General features: G+C 40.7%; 1 protein-coding gene across 6 annotated transcripts in view; it reads right to left on the reverse strand.

Annotated features, from left to right (window-relative positions):
• The window catches only part of Ubr5 (ubiquitin protein ligase E3 component n-recognin 5), a 102,670-nt gene that overhangs the window by 64,326 nt on the left and 18,667 nt on the right, over positions 1–19,677 (reverse strand). For 4 of the 6 annotated variants that reach the window (XM_034516931.2, XM_034516927.2, XM_076911281.1 and 1 more), the window contains exons 2-9: positions 11,783–11,827; positions 11,206–11,287; positions 10,718–10,794; positions 9,509–9,628; positions 6,332–6,521; positions 6,000–6,159; positions 5,352–5,501; positions 2,719–2,930 (exon numbers count right to left, since the gene is read on the reverse strand). In XM_034516931.2, the coding sequence (XP_034372822.1) occupies positions 2,719–2,930; positions 5,352–5,501; positions 6,000–6,159; positions 6,332–6,521; positions 9,509–9,628; positions 10,718–10,794; positions 11,206–11,287; positions 11,783–11,827 (1,036 nt within the window). The remainder of the gene's footprint in view (positions 1–2,718; positions 2,931–5,351; positions 5,502–5,999; positions 6,160–6,331; positions 6,522–9,508; positions 9,629–10,717; positions 10,795–11,205; positions 11,288–11,782; positions 11,828–19,677) is intronic. The other 2 variants (XM_034516929.2, XM_034516928.2) reach the window with 1 other exon arrangement.

The following is a 19,677-nucleotide window of genomic DNA, read 5'->3' on the forward strand; positions in this document are numbered from 1 at the left end:
TATGACAAACAGGATATTTTGTTGGCTATCCATTCTGGTTATTGTCAGTTGCACACCCCTTTACAAGGTGATATCATCTCCTCTTAGCACATATTCCTGAAAGAGTGTATAGTCTGTTGAACTCTATGCACCGCACTGTGGTACACAACCATCCACAAGGATAAATGCAATAAATTAATCAAATGGATGAACGTAAAAAAATAAACGAGAGTGAATTAGGTAATTCCCTAAAATTAAAATGAGATATCTACTTTTTGACCTCAAAAGAAACTGACTCTATTTCCTCCTTAGGAATCCTATTCACACTTGGCTTCACCGCTGACCAGAGCACTAACAAACCACATGAGCATTGACAAAGACAAGTTTTCTCATCAATCTAAAGTGCTTAAAAGCTTACAGTAAATATGCAGAAGAGACAGCTCCGAAGTTTAAGAGGTCTGTCTATCCTTCCAAAGGACCCAGGTTCGATTCCCAGCACTCACAGGATCTAATGACTTTCCAACACCCTCTTCTGATATCCAAGAAAACCAAGCAAGCATATAGTACACAAATGTGTGCAGGCAAATACTTGATACACATAAAAAGTAAAAAAAAAGAATGAATAGTTGAGACATAAGCTATAAAATTCCAGTGGCTATAGTATACAAAATCAAGATTACCTTTTCTTATGCTGATAAAGCAAAGAATGTAGATACACACTAACCTATAAAATGCAAGCCCTACCAAAATTTAAAAAAAAAAAAAAAACTTACCACAATAACAAAAAAGTCACATTTACAGAGTATAATTTGCACCAGTGGTTTTAATCTGTCTCTTGCAATAAACTTGACGGGTTTTTTGCTTGATTTGGTTTTGGTTTTTGGTTTTTTTTGTTGTTTTTGTTTTTTTTCTTTTGGGGGGGGGGGTTAAGACAGGGTTTCTCTATATATAGCCCTGGCTGTCCTAGAACTCAGAGATCCGCCTGCCTCTGCCTCCTGAGAGCTGGGATTAAAGGCGTGCGCCATGGGTTATGAGAAAGGGTTTAGTGATCAATACAGACCCGCTATGGAGCAGCTTCAGTCGCCAAACCCTGGGACACAGAGGGAAAGGCAGACTGTGCTCTGTGACACAGAGAGTAAGGAGGCCCCCGGGGCTCCCCATCTGTTCTGGAGGGTTAGCTGGAGCACAGTAGTCTCCACTACATCAAGACCCTCTTCAGAGCCCCAGTTCTCAACCAAAGGTAGTTGTAGCAAATACCAAGTGGATCCTAATCCTGTTCTCCTGTTGCCCGCTCACTTCCTTAAGCCCCCTCAAGTGTTCCCCTCAAACCTTTCACTCAGAAATCACAATCTGGTGAAAGCAAAAACCATGACGGAGCTCTAACAACCAGCAAAAGACATAAGACCCAGAGCCATGGCAGGCATCCATGTTAGGAGAGGGGAGGGAAGAGGCAAAAGGAGGGGAGTATGGGAATGGAAGAGGGAGAAGAGGAAAACAAGAGGAAAAGGAAAGGGAGGGTAGAAGGGCAGGGAGGGAGAGAGGGAGAGAGGGAGAGCGGCAAATTGGTTTAAACATTCTCCCACCCAAGAAGGAACCCGGGATGTTTCCGGTGCTGTGTTAAGGACTGAGAGAGTACAATTCAGGCCAAGTCTGGTAGCTGCCAATAAAAGCAGTCCAAAGACAAGGATTAAAGTGTACACCCCTCTCACATTCATTCAAGTTTCCCACAAGACTATGTAAGCAAAAGCACATTAATTGTATTAAGATTGGTAACTATTTTAAAAAAACATAAGATATTGAAGTTTTAATATCCTTCCAAATTTGAATTCAAAGAAATGAAAAATAAATTCAGGTCACACTCTATCTGCTAGTGATTAACTTCCAAGTTGCACCGATGCCCTTTCCCCTCCTTAAGACAGGGTCTCATGTGACCCAGGATGACCTGATTCTCCTGCTTCCCAAACACCAGAATTAGAGGTGTGTACCAAAAATCCAGTTCATTTATGTTTAAGAATTAAGCCCCACTCAGTCATCTGTGGAAACAGGGAGGGAAGGAGGGCATTGTTTTTAATGCAAGAAATCCATGGCTTTCTCAAAAAGCCTGTGAAGATGACACTCAGGACAATGGAACATACATGCCATCAACAGACTCCATTTCTCACAGAGACGGATCTATAAATATCCAAATCAATTTCACCAATCTAGGTTCTAGTTACCTGGCACTCCGCCCCTCCCCCACTCCCATATGGCCTACTACTTTGTCTACCACCTTATCATCACAAGGTCTGTCAGAAACCTTCAGAAAGTGGAAATCCATAGAGCTCATCCCGTCCCTACATGCACCCAGCATCAGTGACTAGAGCTTGCCCTGTAGAAATTAGGTTCCACTTGACATTTTAAGCCTGGCAAAGTCAATGTCTACCAAAGAATGTAATAGTTATTAAAGTGATCATCAGCAGGAAGATGCCCTGGAGGTTTTAAATGTTCCTGTGTTGCTGAGACTACCACCCCAACCCTGCTTCATTTCATCAAGCAACACCCGTGGTGCCTGGCTCCGGAACACACCAGAAGATCTCTAGTGCTCTGCTTCTAAACCAAGGGCAGACGGGCACTTTAAAACTGATGCCTGTGTTCAACAGTCCTATAAAAATCTCAAACAACAAAACAGAAGCGTTTTCTTGGAGGAAATGGTTGTTAGTACTCTACTTTAATGAAAAGGTATAAACTTTTCCCAAATACCTTATCAGGCCACCACTGTAAGTCTTCTCCCAAAGACACTGGACTTTGAACAGGCGTGTTCTTCTTATCCGGGTTTGGCTCTCCCTCTTTGCTGGTAGAGCCCCTTTCGTTATCAAACGAGGCTCCATCAAGCCACCGTCGCTCCCGTAACCGTAGGACAGACTCCCGTTCCCGCAGAAGCTCAGAGTCTCTCTCTAAGGGAAGAAGGAGAACTGGTATGCAATCGGGTCACACCAGTGGGATAAAAGTAAGCCACTCTAGTCCACACCCTGCAGGACGCAGCTAACAGCACTTTATCTACGAAAAATGCACAGTCAGTATCTAACTAGGCTGACAGGCAACATTCAAACATTAGCCCTTCAAATGACTACAGGAAAATTATAAACCAATATTTTTTGAAACTATGTAGAGGCAGTCCAATGTTTTTAGAAGGTTTACTCTTAAGTTTGATTTGGTGGGCATTTCTTAATGGATTTAAAGATCTGGAATTTTATTATTCATATGAAATTACTATTTCATATCTCGTATATTCCCTAAAACTATTCAGTATAAGGTTCTTTGATTTATACATTTTAAAAGTTCATAAATTAGAATTTCAAAGCATTAAATACATATAAGCAAATTGGGCTGGCTAGTTTTTATGTCAACTTGACACAGGCTAGAGTCATCTGGAAAGAGAAAATGACCCCATAGAGAATTTTCCCTAAATAGTGGTTGATGTGGAAGGACGCTGCCCACTGAGGGTGGTGCCATCCCAGGTAGGTACAGTCCTGGGTGCTGTAAGAAAGAAAGCTGAAAGAGTCCTGGGAAACAAACCAGAAAGAAAGCAGCACCCTCCATGTCCCCTGCTTCAGCCCCTACCTCCAGGTTTCAGCCCTGCTTGATTGAGTTCTGGGCCTGACTTCTCTGATAGTAGTGTAATCTGAAATAAACCCTCTCCTCCCTCTCCTCCCTCTCCTCCCTCTCCTCCCTCTCCTCCCTCTCCTCCTGCTGTTGGTCCTAGTGTTCTACATCAGTAGCAGAAATCCCAACTAAGGCACGAAAAATAAATCCTCAAGGTTTGACTCTGAAGTGAAGAAACAGAAAATCTTAAATAAGTTGGCTATAAATATGTTAGGATACAAACTTTTGATAACTCAAGTCCTTGTTAAAGATAAATTTACAGAATGGTTTTATAAATAAAGTGTTTAAAATGTTTTAAGGAACAGACTTTTTTTTTAAGGGGAGAGAAAATTTTGTAGAAGTCTTTTTATACTTTCCTAAAAACTGACCTCAAATTATATAAAGCCACAGCCACATTTACAGTTGTTTGAAAGTTACTTTTTAAAATTGTCAAACTAGTCAGGCGTGGTGCCACACACCTTCCTCTCCTGCCCCGGGAGGCAGGGGAAGCTGGGAGCTCTGATTTCAATGACAGCCAGGGCTACACAAAGAAACCCTGTCTTGAAAAACTAAAAAATAAATAAATAATAAATAAAATATTAATATGGTAAAGATAAACGTTCCAGGATTTTGAGAATACAGATGAGAGACAATCCACAGCTGAAGCCCACAACAGCAGTGCACCTGAGGCCAGACCTGCAGCTCAAGGTAAAGCACTCCACAGACAGGGAGAGGCTTTGGTTTACAGCCCCCAACACCACTAAAACATCAAAAAAACCTGCCATATTGCCAAGGTCAAAGTGGGGTCTAGCTATTCCTTATGATTCAAATTAAAAATATCTACATAGAATAACTTAAGAAATGGGTATTTAAGAGTTACAAATGTTAGAAAATAAATATTTAAAAATTTGATAACTGACAGTTTTAAAGCAATTTAAGTGAGTTCCAGGACAGCCAGGGCTACACAGAGAAATCCTGTCTCGAAAAGAAAAAAAAAAAAAAAAAAAAAAAACCACAAATAAAGCAATTTAAATGTGCATTTACCTTAAAAAGTTCCAGCTACTACATGTTCACTTCACAGTCCACAGGTGTGTTATTTTTAAAACTCAACTCCTAAGTACCAAGTATATGTAAGCAAGACCAGCCTTAGCACAACATGGCATCTGTTCTAGCTTACTAATAACTGGTAACTATAGCTTATTTTGTCTATTATTTAGATAAAGCAGTTTTGAACTCTGGAAAGCAAAGACAGACAGACAGACAGACGGACGGACGGACGGACGGATGGATGGATGGATGGATAAGCAAGCTAACTCACTCAGAATCATAATGTAAACTAAAAGCTTACATAAGCCTATCAGAGGTTGGCTTAAGTGGCTCAAAATCTGCACTATATGGCTTTTAAAGATTTCGGGGTTATATAAATAGCACATGAATAACATATCTATCTTTCCATTTAATAAGTTTTTCATACTTCACTATCACATCTATTCAATATTTAAAATGAGCATGACTGCATGGTTTTAATCAAGTTAAAAAGTTTATTTTTCTGAATGCTGAATGTTGCTGAAAACTAGAACTCCATTTGTAGTTCAATAGCTATCCCCACAGGAAAAACAGACTTAACAAACCTCAGCTCTGCTATGTGTTACAATGTTAAAATCTAAGCACCCCAAACCACTGCTGTGCAATTTCACCCTAGCTTTCCAGATAGCCAGCCCACAATCAAGAAGAAATAAATGCAAAATTACCTCGAGATGAGCCTAGCCTAGAGAGCGATGAACGACGAAAAGAAGGGTAACCAAAATAGCTAATGTCCTCAGAAAACATGGCATCAGCATCAATAATGACACTTGGGTGGGCAGAGTGAATGTCAGCATCAAGAAGAGACATAAGATCTTCTACAATTAAAAACAAATAAATATAAATGAAGCATCTACTGATAATACAATCATAGACCACTAAAAGATCTCTAAAAATTAAAATACATTAAAACCACAGACCTGGGAGAGGGAGTGTCCCCCAAGATCTAGGAAATAAAATGAACATTAGAAACAGACCTTAAGAATGGAACAGCGTGCCTGATGCTATAGGTGCTACTTACTTATTAAAGAGCACTTTTAGGATATGATACTTGATGACATCAGAGAAATACAGATGAAAATAAATGCAGTTCAGGAAGTACAACATCCTACATGTCAGCCGTGGATAAATCTATGCAATGCCATCATATCTTAATTAGGATCAAATCAAATCCACCGAATAGAAATATCTCCCCTTAAATGGGACATTAGAATCAAACTGTATAGCTTCCAAATGACAATCATCATCAGCTATAAACTCCTGACCTCAGGCAAAAGAGCACCCCAGGCAGGAGCAGCGGGAGAGCAGGCACCAACCTCCAGGCAGGTAAGATTCACTGGCTGTGTCGTCACCATCATCTCCATCCTCATCATCCCGGCTCAGTAAATTATTTACAGCAAGGTTGACATCAAGATTAGTTCTCTGAAGTTCTCGAATAATGACACTTCTTGATTTGCCTTGTAAAACAACTTGTGCCTAAAATAAACAAAGAATAGTGTTACGCTAATTTTCTCTGATTTACTGAAGTTAATATTCTAAATTGACAAAGAAAAAAATCCATTTTTCAGCCCTTAGGAGTCCTGACGATGCAGCTCAGCACCAGCTCGCCCTCGCCTGCCTTCATAGTTAAGGTTCTCAAAGCACACACCTGTGAAATCAGTTCCTCAGGAATGACAGATGCTGGAATAACTGGCTGGGGTTGACTGCCCAGAAGTCCAGACCCCCGATCCCGTCCAGTCCGAATAACTCGAGTCTGTCGTCGGGAATCACGGGCTCCAGCAGACGACCGACCAGAGGAGCCTCCTCCGCTTCCACTCACTCCAGAACTCCAACGGCTTCTAAATATTGAAGAATTTGTAAAATTAATTTTTTAAACCATTCGTTCTTTAAAGTCATTTGAGTCTCATTCTTGTTCATTAGCTATCTAGTTTAAATTCTGGAACAAGCTTTTTTTAAAAACTATCTAAACTTTGTAATAAAATATAAATTCACTGCCAGGCAGTGGTGGTGCACACCTTTAATCCCAGCACTTGGGAGGCAGAGGCAGGCGGATTTCTGAGTTCCAGGCCAGCCTGGTCTACAGAGTGAGTTCCAGGACAACCAGGACTACACAGAGAAACCCTGTCTCAAAAAACAAAAAACAAAAAACAAAATATATATAATTAATCTAAATATAAATAAAAATAATATTATATTTATTATTTAATATGTATATTAAATAATAAATATAATATTATTTCCACCTTGTTTAATATTTACACACAGAGAGGGGGGCATGGTAGTGTTTCCTTGTAATCACACTCAGGAGATACTGAAGTCCAGGTTGGACTACATAACAGTGAGACCCTACCCAAAACCAAAGGGAAGGGGCAGGCCAGGGCAGACGGTTGAGTTCGTAAATCAGAGGATCCCAGACTTTCTCGGCTCTCCTCCATAAGTAAATGAGCCCAGTCCAGTGCCCTGCTGCAGACTCGCCAGACAAGAGTGACTGAGGAAAAGGCCTGACACAGACCTTTAGCATCCACACACCCACACACGTGCAGACCGTGGGAGAACCATGCCAATGAGTCTAAAAGAAACACATTAACCAAAGAAACTTTCTGTCCAAGTGTACCTGGAAAGAGACCCGGCCTCAAAAAAGTAGGCAGAGAACGCTAGAGGAAAACACCTGGTGATGCTCTCCTGTCTGAGCAGGTGAATACAGCTCAGCTTTTACACTCCAAAGGCCAAGGTGTGTCAGTTCAGATGAAATCCTAAAGCACTACAGCGCTCAAGCCAATTAAAAGAAGCTTATGCCTACCTTACTTGTTAAATAAAAATAACAGATTTTTGACAGTCTCAGACCCTTTTTTAGCCTAACTATTAAACACAAACTCTCTTCTCCCAGATAGATGGGCTCTTCCTTCCAACCTGGTATGAAATAAATTAACAAAAACAATAGGAAATTTTTGAGCTATCTCCCAGTATAAATTATAAGAACTTATTAATGGAATAAGCAGCAGCTAGCAATCCAGTAATCTTTAGTCCACAAAACTGTGGAACACAAAAACCACAAAGGAAAAGAACTCTAAAAGGAGCACTACAGTCCTAAGATGACCACTGCTACAATAACTGACATACACAATCATCACAATATTAAAATCAATGAGCAAAAGTATGAGGATAAATCAGGATTAGTGCACTTAGGCTGGGCCTGATAGCCCACACCTTTAATCCCAGCACTCAGGAGGCAAACATTGTCAGTACAACTCAGCCATAGCTCTGGAATTGCCCTGAAAAAGCCCCAACTCAACAAAGAAATGTTTATCTTTGAGCAAAGTATTATTCGATGCATACTATACGTAACAGTTACTTTCTTATTACATAAGTGTACTATTCCAGGTTTATCAGATGGAGTCATTTTGTTCTTATGTTATTCCCAGAATTCTTTAACACACTATATGCATTGGGGCTGTGAATATGTAGGCCAGAAAGAAAGCATTTGCTTGTAATATACAAGGCATGGGTTTGGTCCTCCTCTCTGCAAAATATAAAAAGATGTTTCACTAAAGCTCCGGTTGTGTTTCCTGTCCCTAAACTAAAGGACACACAAAGCAATCTTAAGATTGTACCTAACCAAGACAAACGAACTTCTTCTAACCTGGAAGTAATTTAGTTCAGAATAAAGACATATAAATTAAGAATTTTGAAATCTCAATTCTTGTGGTGATTTGACTAGGAATGGCCCCACAGATTCATGTGTTTAAATGCTGGGCCCAGGGAATGACATTATTAGGAGGTGTGGCCTTCTTAGAGGAAGAGTGTCACTGTTGAGGCGGGCTTTGAGTCTTACAGATGCTCAAGTCTAGCCAGTGTGACACAGTCTCCACCTGGCTCTCTTGGATCAAGACGTGGAACTCCCAGCTCCTCTAGCACCATGTCTGCCTGCATGCTGCCACACTTCCTGTCAGGATGATAATGGTCTAAATCTCCGAAACTCTTATAAGCCAGCCCCAATTAAATGTTTGCCTTTATAAGAGTTGCTGTGGTCACGGTCTCTCGTCACAGTAATGGAAACCTTAAGACAACTCTTATATCTAACTTTTATTTTGCCTACCAGTTCACACTATATATAATTTTTTTCTCTCTTTATTTTAAAGCAATTTCAACTGCATTTAATTATTTTTATCAGCCTCTGAATACCACATAATTTGACTGAACAGGCTCTTCTAATCATTAACCAGGTGTTTTCAGAAATTCTGGTCATTGAGGAACTGATGTATAGCTGGACATGGTACTGTACATCTTTAATCCCAGAAACTGGGAGGCAGAGGCAACCAAATCTCTGGGACTTTGAGGCCAGCCTGGTCTACATAGGAAGTAAAGGACAGCCAGGGCTATGTAGATAGACCCAATCTCAAATTCCAAAAAAATGAAGCAGAGTATAAAATGAATAAAAGCACATGCCTAGAATTTGAAAATGGCTTGACAGTATATAAACTTCACATAAAATGATGGGGGGGGGTATGTTTGGGTTTCTTGTTGCTGCTGTTTTAAACACACACACACACACACACACACACACACACACAACCAGATTTTGATATCAAAAAGAAGTAATATTAGATTTCTATAATTCATAATTAATGGCCAAATACAAACTTTAAACTCTCAAATGACACCCCACCCGTGAGTGACACTGTGAAATCTGGATTCTATAATTGGTTTGCACTGATTATTTTTATCATGGGGGGCACAATGAGCTAGCTCTGACCCTGCCACTAAGATAATACTGATGTGCTCAGTCACAGCACAGACCAGGACATCTGCAACTGGACCAACTTACCCCAGAGTATTGCCTGCCAGTCTGCCCAGAGTCTCGGAACCTGAGAGAAACCACGGGGAGTCACTTGTCCTTCCTGGCCTAGAAGTCCTCCCTGTCCCAGAGCTGCTGTTCAGTTTTGACCTAGGGAAAATCAAGAGAAAACCATCACACGACAGCCATTGGGAGCACAGCTCCAGGCCTCCTGCTCTGCAGGGCATCAGCCTCCCAAATCCTGGCTGTGCAGACTGACATGGCACCAGCTGAGCTTGCACTCCTCCCCAGTAGAAACTGCTCAGATTTCAAATATAAATAAAACATAGTAAATAGTAAATTTTCTTTATATTTTAAAATTAGTCATGTGTTTCTTAGAAAGAACCAAGCAGAATTCAAGTCTTATAAAGCATCATCCGTTAATGCACTATAATTTTTAAAGACCAAAATTTGAAGGGGGGGAAAAACTTTATTGCTTTCAAAACGAGTTCCTCGATTTCTAACTATCAGAGAGAAACATGATATGTAAAGTCATTTCAGTCAAGGAAGCATACAAGCACACACCTATATACCAGCTACTAGAAAGCCAAAGCCACAGAACCTCTGAAGCACACAAGGTCAACACCTACTTTGAGAGCAGAGCAAGGCCTGTGCCATCTTGCACCATAGCCAGCCACTGCACTGACCTAGCATGTAGTACCATCCTTCTTATAACTTAGGATCCCCAGGTGCCATGCCAATTAACTCCTCTGCAACTTAAATGTCAGCGCTATCAATAAACTATGACTTGCTTAAAAATTAAACTCCAGAATTAGGAATATAGGTTGGTGAAACAATGCTTCCCTACCATGCTTAGGGACATGGGTCTACTTCCCAGCTATCAACAGTAATCAATTTAAGATAAATAAATAAATAAATAAATAAATAATAAAAAAACTTAAAAAAAAAACTTAAAAAAAAAAAACCTAACCATTTATTTCACTGTATTTTAAACATGATTTTTCTGCTATGCCTTTTTTTAATCGCTTGAAGATAAGGAAGATCAAAACCTTGGTTTTCTGTAATACCTTCTAAGGGTTCAATGCATACTATATTAATTACAAAATATAGGATAAGGATGTAGCTCGATGGGAAAGCACTTGTCTACTATATACTACGTTCTCTGTTTGATCGTCAACACCATAAAAACACACACACACACATACACACACACTAAGCAAACAAAAAACAATGTCTTACCCATCGTTATTATCAGGTTTACCCAATTCTAGTCTGTCTGGTTGTACTGAAAAGCCAATCCTACAAATTCTGCCATCCTAAAAGCAAAAACAAACAAAGAACATGTTAAATTTTGCAAGAGATTTATTCAATAAGCAGATTCTGCCTGTTACTGTCAACTTGGAAAACAAAGAAGTCCCCTCCAGAAGATACACATACATAGGTGGGAGAGTGTAACACACAGTAATAAAAGGCTATAAAGATTCCCTTATAACAATACAGCCTGGCAGAATTCAGAGTAAAATTATATAATAACTACATTCAGGAGTCTTCCCATGCAGCTATTAACTAGTTTCAAGATAGAGTAAATCATTTACACCCGATTCTCTAGGCCAGTGAATTTACGCAAAAGAAAACTGGGGAAAAAACTAACTCTCAGTACCTTCCCTTGACTAGAAACTGATGCACAGTTTAATTTTCATCTCTCTACCTTATGGTGAACAATTTACCTCAAGAAGAAACGCAGCGTGATTGGGTCCCACAACACACTGTTTAATAGTAGCCTGCTCCAGTACATTCAAAGGCGGGTGGCTAGGGAACAAGCAAAAAGCATAAGTAAAACTGTTCTTTTAATTGTACACAAAAAGAACTACTTCCTGGTGGAATTTTAAAGCAGTAAATAAAAATGACTGATACCTACCGTAATCACTACAGCTGCGTGGTATACCCAACTGTTAAAGAATCAGCACCACTGGAGACTATAATTATAAAGGAGCCTAACTTTGACAGAAACAGTAGAGATATGGTAGTACACACCTTTAATCCCAAAACAGACAGGTGAGTCTCTGTGGTGGGAGTTCAAGGCCTGATCTATACATCAAATACCATGTCAGCCAGGGCTACATACATCTCAAAAGAGTCTCAATGTAATCTAATTCTTAATCTCATAAATTATATTAATCACATTAGAGTAAGAATGAATCCTTTCCCTAAGAAAGAGAACACTACAGCTCCATGTAGGGCTATAGCACATCCATCCCAACACCATGAAAAATGGCTAAAATTAAAGCAGCGTAAAAGTTTTACCTGTTCAAATTGTATTTGTTCAGCTTCTCTGAAACTTCCCGTAACCTTCAAACATAAAAGCCAAGTGTTAATAAACCCTGTACTGGTCACGCGCAAACAAGATGGCTCCAGTGGACCTGCACCAGTACTGGGCTGCTCCCCAACAGTAACACACCGAGCAATTCTTAACGATCACAAGCAGGCATTGCAATTCCTTTCTTTCCCTTTCTAAGCCATCAGCAGCTCCAGTAATAAACACTAACCCCACATCCAGACAGGACAATGAGGCTTGTAGCATTTATGTAACAAACACCAGTGGTAGAGAGCTGTTTCCTGAGCTCTGAGCAAACGCCCAATGGAAAACTCATTTCTAAAACCTGTAGCTTAACCCAGGCATGGTAGCGCACACCTTTAATATCAGAACTCAGAAGACAGGCTCTGTGAGTATGAGGCCAGTCTTTGGGGGGTGGGGAGTATGACATACGACTGCTATGTCAAAAGACATTCTGACAGTATGTGAATATCAGAAATTGAAGGAACTGGAGTGCAGAGAGAACCTGTGTGCATGGCGTGGAAACATCACTTGTCGACCAGAAAAGCCTCAAACACAAGTGTGCTCTAAAGGAGCCTCTGCTCCCTTTTGCAGGCCAAAGCACAGATCTGTGCCTGCGCAGGCCGGGACATACCACTCCCACGGCTGCTACCTGTGTGCCTTATGGAACCACACTGTCTACTGTATGTAATGGAGCTCAGTGGACAAGTTTCAACACTTGGAGTCACAAGCTAGATTTCTTCTAATAACAGTTACACAACAGTAACATCTCTTTTTAAAAAAAGAAAAAACCCTAAAGCTGCTCACTTGCATATATATAAATGTTTCAATAACTCGAAAACAACAGCAGCAGACAGGGAAGCCTGTGAGGTGGTGAGAACACAGCTGGGCAGGTTGGCAATAAGCCTATAGCAACCCTTTCTGCTGTGTTGTTCAATCCTAAAGATGTATCCATATTCCAACTCAGTGCCTGTTTGTTCTTTTACACATAATTGTCAGATGCAGAGACTGGAATCTTTAAGTGGCAAACGGACAATAGTACCTGTTAGGAGCTATCATTACTATTACTCTGGAAAACCCACGGAGCCTGTCCCACTTTCCCCAAGGTACATTAGATTTCAAAGGTAACTTTCACAGATCCTACCCTACTTAGGCACAGTACATAGTGAGGTTCTTCAGTTCTTAAACCCGCTTCCTTCCTGCCACATACCAGACCTCTAAACATCCAGACACAGCCCACATGCAGTTACATTCCATAGGTCGTTCTTGTTGAAGAACATGGAGATATATCCCTGAAGCTTTGGCTCTCAGGGACAGAAGGCAATTCCTCACATGGCACCCTCTCCGGGTGCTGCTGCCCACACATGTGGAGCTGTAAGGGAGGAGAGCTTGCTCGGGTCTCACATCTACCAGCAATCACTTACTGGAGGAAGAGTGTGTGGTTTGCCTTCAGCACCTTTCCCTGAGCCATTCCTACTGAGGCTGTGTCTAACTCAGACACCACTGACTGGCAATGTTTCCTGGCGGTCCTAACTTTCTCCCACAGACATCTGCAGTTTGCCTTTCCTATCTCATCTCACTGTGAACATTCTAGCTATACGTTCCTGTCTAAAGTGTCTTCATACAGACACACACATCACACACCAAACCACACACCTATGCAAATATACCTACACACCACACATAAGCATGCACAGGTACACACAGTTAAACCAATCAATAAATGAAATCTTTAAAATAACACAATTGCAAAAATCATTATCCATCTTCTCATGAGCAAACACACACACACACACACACACACACACACACACACACACACACCCCAACCAAAATAACCTGGCTATGCACTTTAAAAACTTTTCAAAGGCCGGGCACAGTGGCACACCCCTTTAATCCCACCACCAGGGAGACAAAGCAGGCAAATCTTAGAGTTGAGGCCATTACCAGTTTCCAAGGCAGCCAGTATCAAGAACAAAGAGGGGTGAGGGTGCAGAGCAGCTAGCTCACACAACTACAGCAGTGACCAGAGATGCCCTTCGCTGCTTTTGGTGTGGAGCCAGCTAATAGGAAAGGACCGCCCCTGCTCTGGAAAAGGCTATTTCCTTGGTGGTGTGTAATCTGATAGCAGGCTTCAAATCCCCACAAGCCTGTCCACATTTCCTCTCTTTATGTTTGTCTGACATCATTCTAACCCATCTAATTCCTTGACTCCCCAAAAAGAACAATGTCGAGTAGTAACAAATATCTGAATCTGACGTTACTCTTCAAGGACCCCCCGTCACACAAATGATAGCTTTTAGAGAGAAACTCCCAGTCTAGTAGTATAGTTTATTGTTTAAAAATAAAGTTAACTTGAGAGTAGTGGCACCTTCAGTGCCACTACTTCTGAATCACCACTCACAAGCAGGATTTAAATTTGCTTTACCACTTAGGAAGATGACAAATGCCAACTTAGAAAAGACTGTCCCTTAATGTAAATGACATAAGATACTTAACCTCAAGATACATCAAGATGAAAAGATGCTTCTAAGTATGCACTGTGAATACTTTATGAAGCGAGCTTGCAAATGTTCATCTTTTCACCTCTAAAAGGTTTCTAATTACAACCTTGAAGACTTTTATGAAAACAACAAAATGTGGGTCATAAAAACCTTCTACAAACTACAATAAAGAAATAAAGTAACTTCTTTACAACACAAATAATTTCTTCCCCAAATCTAATTTCTACTATTAGAAATTCCTACTTAGTGCCTCAGATAATGTAAGCCAAGAAGGCACAAATCCAGAGACACTGTGGGAGAAGGAGTACCAACACACAAAAATGAGTCATTTTCCCTTAAACTAAAATCAACCATGTTATTTTCAGCTCCACTCAAAACAGGAAAAGGCAAAGAAAACTCATGCCAGACAGACAAAAAAGTCAAAGATATGGCCTTTTTACGCCAGACAGACAAAAAGGTCAAAGATGTGGCCTTTTTACGTGTTATTTTTTGATAACTTTATAAATCCTGCCTCATCTCACTTCTTTCTTCTTCCTCCTTCCCTGAGGCAGGTCGGGCCTCACTGGGATAGCTCTGGCTGACCACGAACTCACTGTGTAGCTAGACCAGACAGGCCTCAAATTCAGAGATCCAGGTGCTTCTGTGCCCTGAATGCTGGCTGGCACTGAAGGTGCCACTACTCTCAAGTTAACTTTATTTTTAAACAGTGAACTATACAATACAGGAACCAAACCCTGTCAACAGGACAAGACCACTTCAGAGCTCTAGTCCAAGAGTGTAGCACACAGGCAATGCTCACACACCCGGTCCAGTCTATATGCTTGCAGCCTCTGCCACAGGAAAGTGTTCGCCAATTGCAGATAATGTGTTCTAATCATTCCAGACCCAGTTTTAATTTTACTTACAAATAAACTACTTCATAATATTTAAAAACTCTTATCCTTGACATAAACCATAAGCCACAATAAAATACCTGAAATGAAATCTGACTGTTCAGGGGATTATGATGAGACTGTCAGTCCACCTGACCAAAACTCCATCAGACTGTTAAGTCTGAAACGCTTCTCAGAACTACAGGCTGGCTTCTTGATGACCTTATTAAACAGGGCAAATAGCAGCTTTTTGTCTTTGAAATGTCCCCAGGTCTTATGAAGGACAGACAGACAGGAGTGTTCAGCAATACAAAGCAAGCCTGCTCCAGGGCCAACCCAACTGTTACTTTGGCCTGTTTTTTTAACTTTACAGATCTTAAAAACCGTCTCATCTGTTAAGTGGGAATGTAACCCACCTGTCTGGTAGAGGTGCTTATAGAATGATTAGAGGTAATTCTTATAATGTATCTTGGACAGAGTCAGTCATTTAAATGTTCAATAAGTAGTGGCTATTACATCAATATTGTAAACTACTTTTCATCCTTATATTGCATGCTCTACTGAACTTCAAATCTGCTACACACTAGCTTAAACTGGTTGCCAAGCCAAATGCCAAATATGGCCCAGTTTAGGCCCTGAGGTCTGGAAGGAATCTGAGGATCTGGAAACAGCCAGAATAAGGCCTCCTTGCAGACAGGAAGCCGCTGCTACTCAGCCTATGTTTGAGCTCTCAGCCTGTGAAAACTGGGGTTGTTGAGTTAGTTGTTGCCCTCACATAATGTTCCTAATCCTGTCTCCTCAGCAGCAATCTCTAATCCAAACCTCCTCATCTTGTCCCAGTTCTTGTATCCAGCACACTTGCTCAGCCTAGCAGGATAGCTGTAACCCCAGAGCCACCGCTAACTCAGCTAGGAAAACCAATCACGCTGAACTCCAAGAAGACAGCACTTCTCTCGAGTCCAATGATCCCTCCACAGCACTATGCACACTCTTGCCCTTGTTCGGCAAACTCTAAAAAGGAAAAAGGAAAGAAAGGAAAAAAAAAGGTAAAAAACAAACAAGCAACAAAAAAAAATAAAACAAAAAGCCACTTTACAAACTACATATTGATAAATACACATGTCTTTACTCTAAACCCTATATTATTTCAAAATAGTGAGGTCCTCGATTTTTCTTTTTTCAAAAACAACTTTAAAGAGTTTATTAATTTTATGTATGAGTGTTTTGCCTAAATGTATGTAAGTATACCACATGCAGGCCTGGTACCTTGGGAGGCCAAACATGGGTGTGTGATCCTCTAGAACTAGAGTTACAGATGGCTGCAAGCCATCCTATAGGTGCTGAGAATCAAACCAAAATCCTTTGGAAGAAGAGCACGTGCCCTTGACCACTGGGCTATCTATATCTCTCCCCAGCTCCACCCCATCCACTTCTTAAAGGTCCGGAGACACTGCCCAATAGGTAAGAACAGTTGCTAAGAAAACATGAGGACCTATGTTCAAATCCTTAGCAACCATATAAAAAGCCAAGCATAGCAGCATGTGCCTGCTAATTCACATTGAAGACCAGACACAGACGGAAGCTGGAAGTTTGTTGACCAACCAGTTTAGCCAGCAGCACACTTCCTGCTCAGTGAAAAATCCTATCTTCAGAGAATTAAGATGAAAAGCTATTTAGAAAGATGTCTCCACATGCATCTGTAGACACACACACACACACACACACACACACACACACACACACACCATCTTTTAGAATAGGTTCTTTAAAGCATACCAAAGGAGTGTTAGTTATCCTGTAAGATGACACTCTGAAGGATACACCCCAAGTTCAGCTGGTGGTGCAACAGCATAAGTAATTTTCTAAATACTTTGATAATTACCCACCCACCCCCCCCAAAAAAAGGGTTAATCAAATAGACTGGAAAACAGTATCACTTTACAGTGTGGTAAAATCTCCCAGTTTCATCCACTCAGGGATCAGTCTCTCCACTTCCGAACCCTGCAGCTAAAAGACTGTTCCTAGGGAAATGTGCTGAAGGGATCATGGTGGAAGCAGGCTAGGGCAGGAGCTCATTAGGACTCAGAATCACAAGTAAACAAACACCTACTGAGTTTAAGTGGCCTGCCCTGAGCCTGACACTGTGAATGAGAGACAGTCCCAGCACTGCGCAGTTTCTGTTGGCAATAAACACATTATGTTCTAACATCTAAGATGAACCAAATTAATAATAATTATAGTAAAAAAAAAAATACCAAGTTCTGTTGAGACTAGAGCCTAGAGCGATAGCTCAAGAGTTAAGAGACTTACTTGGAAGACCACTGTTATCCAGAAATTTCATCCCATATGATTATACTGCCAACTCAAAACTTTAAGCAGCCAAAGTGATTTTAACATTAGCTAAGTCTAGGCCTGGCTACTCTGAAATATCATAAATGTACAAAGAATTCTCTAAGCCATTCATAAGCACAAAAGTCCATTTGGAGAGATTAAGCACAATGCCTCATCATAGGAGACTGGCTTAAGATAGGCCCTTCAGAAACTCACAATTCACAAACCTTATTAAAGCTTCTCTAAGATCTATAACACAGGAATCTATAAACTCTGCCAAATCTTTTGTTCCATAAATTGAAACCAAGCAGAAACTCTCTAATAAGATCTTAGGAAGCTAGGGGACACTGGTTTGAGAGCTAAGGCAACCCAAGAGTCAAGAAGACCAAGCAAGACTTTTCCATCTCTCTATCCCAGAACCATGGGGAATTCAGATCAGACTTCCTCTCAAAGATCAATGACAACTGCCTATACGATCTCTTTAAACAAGAACAACAACAAAACAAAAACAAAAACTTTTCTTATCATTTAACCAACTGAACAGAATGGGCCCCCTCCCCCCACCGCCCTGGTTCACTGTATAGCCCTGGCTGTCCTGGAACTCACTATGTATGTAGACCAAACTGTCCTCAAACTCACAGAGACCCACTTCCTCCTGAGTGCTAGGATTAAAGGTCTATCCCACTACACCCAGCCTGAACAGATCTTTTTACAGTAACTAACAGGAACAACCCTAACTGACCTAAAGTTCAGTTATTTAAAACTGTGACATATCTACACAACAAGATCACTTTGAAAAGCAGTGTCTCAGATGCGTATCTCTGAACTCCTGGTATTCCTACCTGTGCCCAAGTGCTGGGATTAGGAGTGTGTGCCGTAGATGCAGCTCAAACTGTGATCTCTAAACTGAAATAATATGGCAGCAAACAACTCTCAGGCAATCTTTATCGATCAGAACCAATCTGCCTTTAAGAAGAGAGCAGGGATTGCCACAGGATTTCCTTGGACCACTCAGGCAAACTTTCTCAAACCACCGAACACTTAGTTTCTTATTGAAAGCAGGTTTATATACTCAGAATGGGTCTGAAACTTGTACCAAATGCTCTTTGAAATCTCTACCTACGAGAGTTCTTAACAGTGAACTTCTAATGCAGAAAGCCTTCCTTTAGTATAATTCTGGTACACAGAGCACATAAAGAAAATAACTATTTCCTAACACATCTAAAGACACTAAGATTCACGAAAAACACGTTAGGTCACATGGAGAGGAGAATTCTAAGATTTGATATAACATTCAGACGGACGGACGGACGGACACACAAATAAAATCTTTTCTTAAAATGTTAACATTAACAAAAATTCTCAGAAGATTGTCTTAAAAGCCTGAATTGTGAGATGTATGAAATCCTCACAGAATTCATATTTCCTTACATGTAAATTGTTTATTTAAACTAGCCTCTAGATTTAAAAAAAAAAATCTGAATTGGGGCTGTAGAGATAAAGAAGGCTCAGCAGCTAAGAGCACTGGCTACTCTTCCAGAGGACAGGGGTTCAAGTCCCAGCATCCACAAGGAGGCTCACAACCATCCAGGGGACCCAAAGTCCCCTCTAACCAAATCTAAATTACATAGCTCAAAAAGTAGACTGAAACAACCTGTAATTCCAGGAGTTGTGGGCCCAAGAAGCCATGAGAAGTCCCAGCTGCTTTAAGAGAAAGGAAAGCAAGCATCCAGTAAGATATTACACAAACACAACCCTCAGAATCCTTCAAATGCAAAGGGAGAAGAAGGGAGACTAGGAGAAGCTATCAGCCAGCAGGAGGTGGGGAGGTGCCTTAGAAGAGGATTTCCAGAGGAAACAAAGCTCAACACAAACTTAGTGTACAGGCCCATCTCTAAAGAAAAGATACCATTAGTCTGCTGAGCCTGCAAGTCTTTTCTGCACTCCACTTAAAGCAAATCTAACACTTCTCTAAACTCTTCTAGTTTCAAGTTATTAGCTTGGCAGAGTCTGTAAAAAAAGACAAGCCAGACAATTCTAACCACAACATCTAGAACTTAAAAGCCTGGCCTTTAAACCAAATTTCAGTGTTGATCTGAAACACTCAGGAATGGCTTCCCCCTCCTCACATACCAAACCTGATACTTATCATGTGTC

Source organism: Arvicanthis niloticus, chromosome 13 (assembly GCF_011762505.2).
Source record: "Arvicanthis niloticus isolate mArvNil1 chromosome 13, mArvNil1.pat.X, whole genome shotgun sequence".
In the NCBI taxonomy this organism is placed as follows: Eukaryota; Metazoa; Chordata; class Mammalia; order Rodentia; family Muridae; genus Arvicanthis; species Arvicanthis niloticus.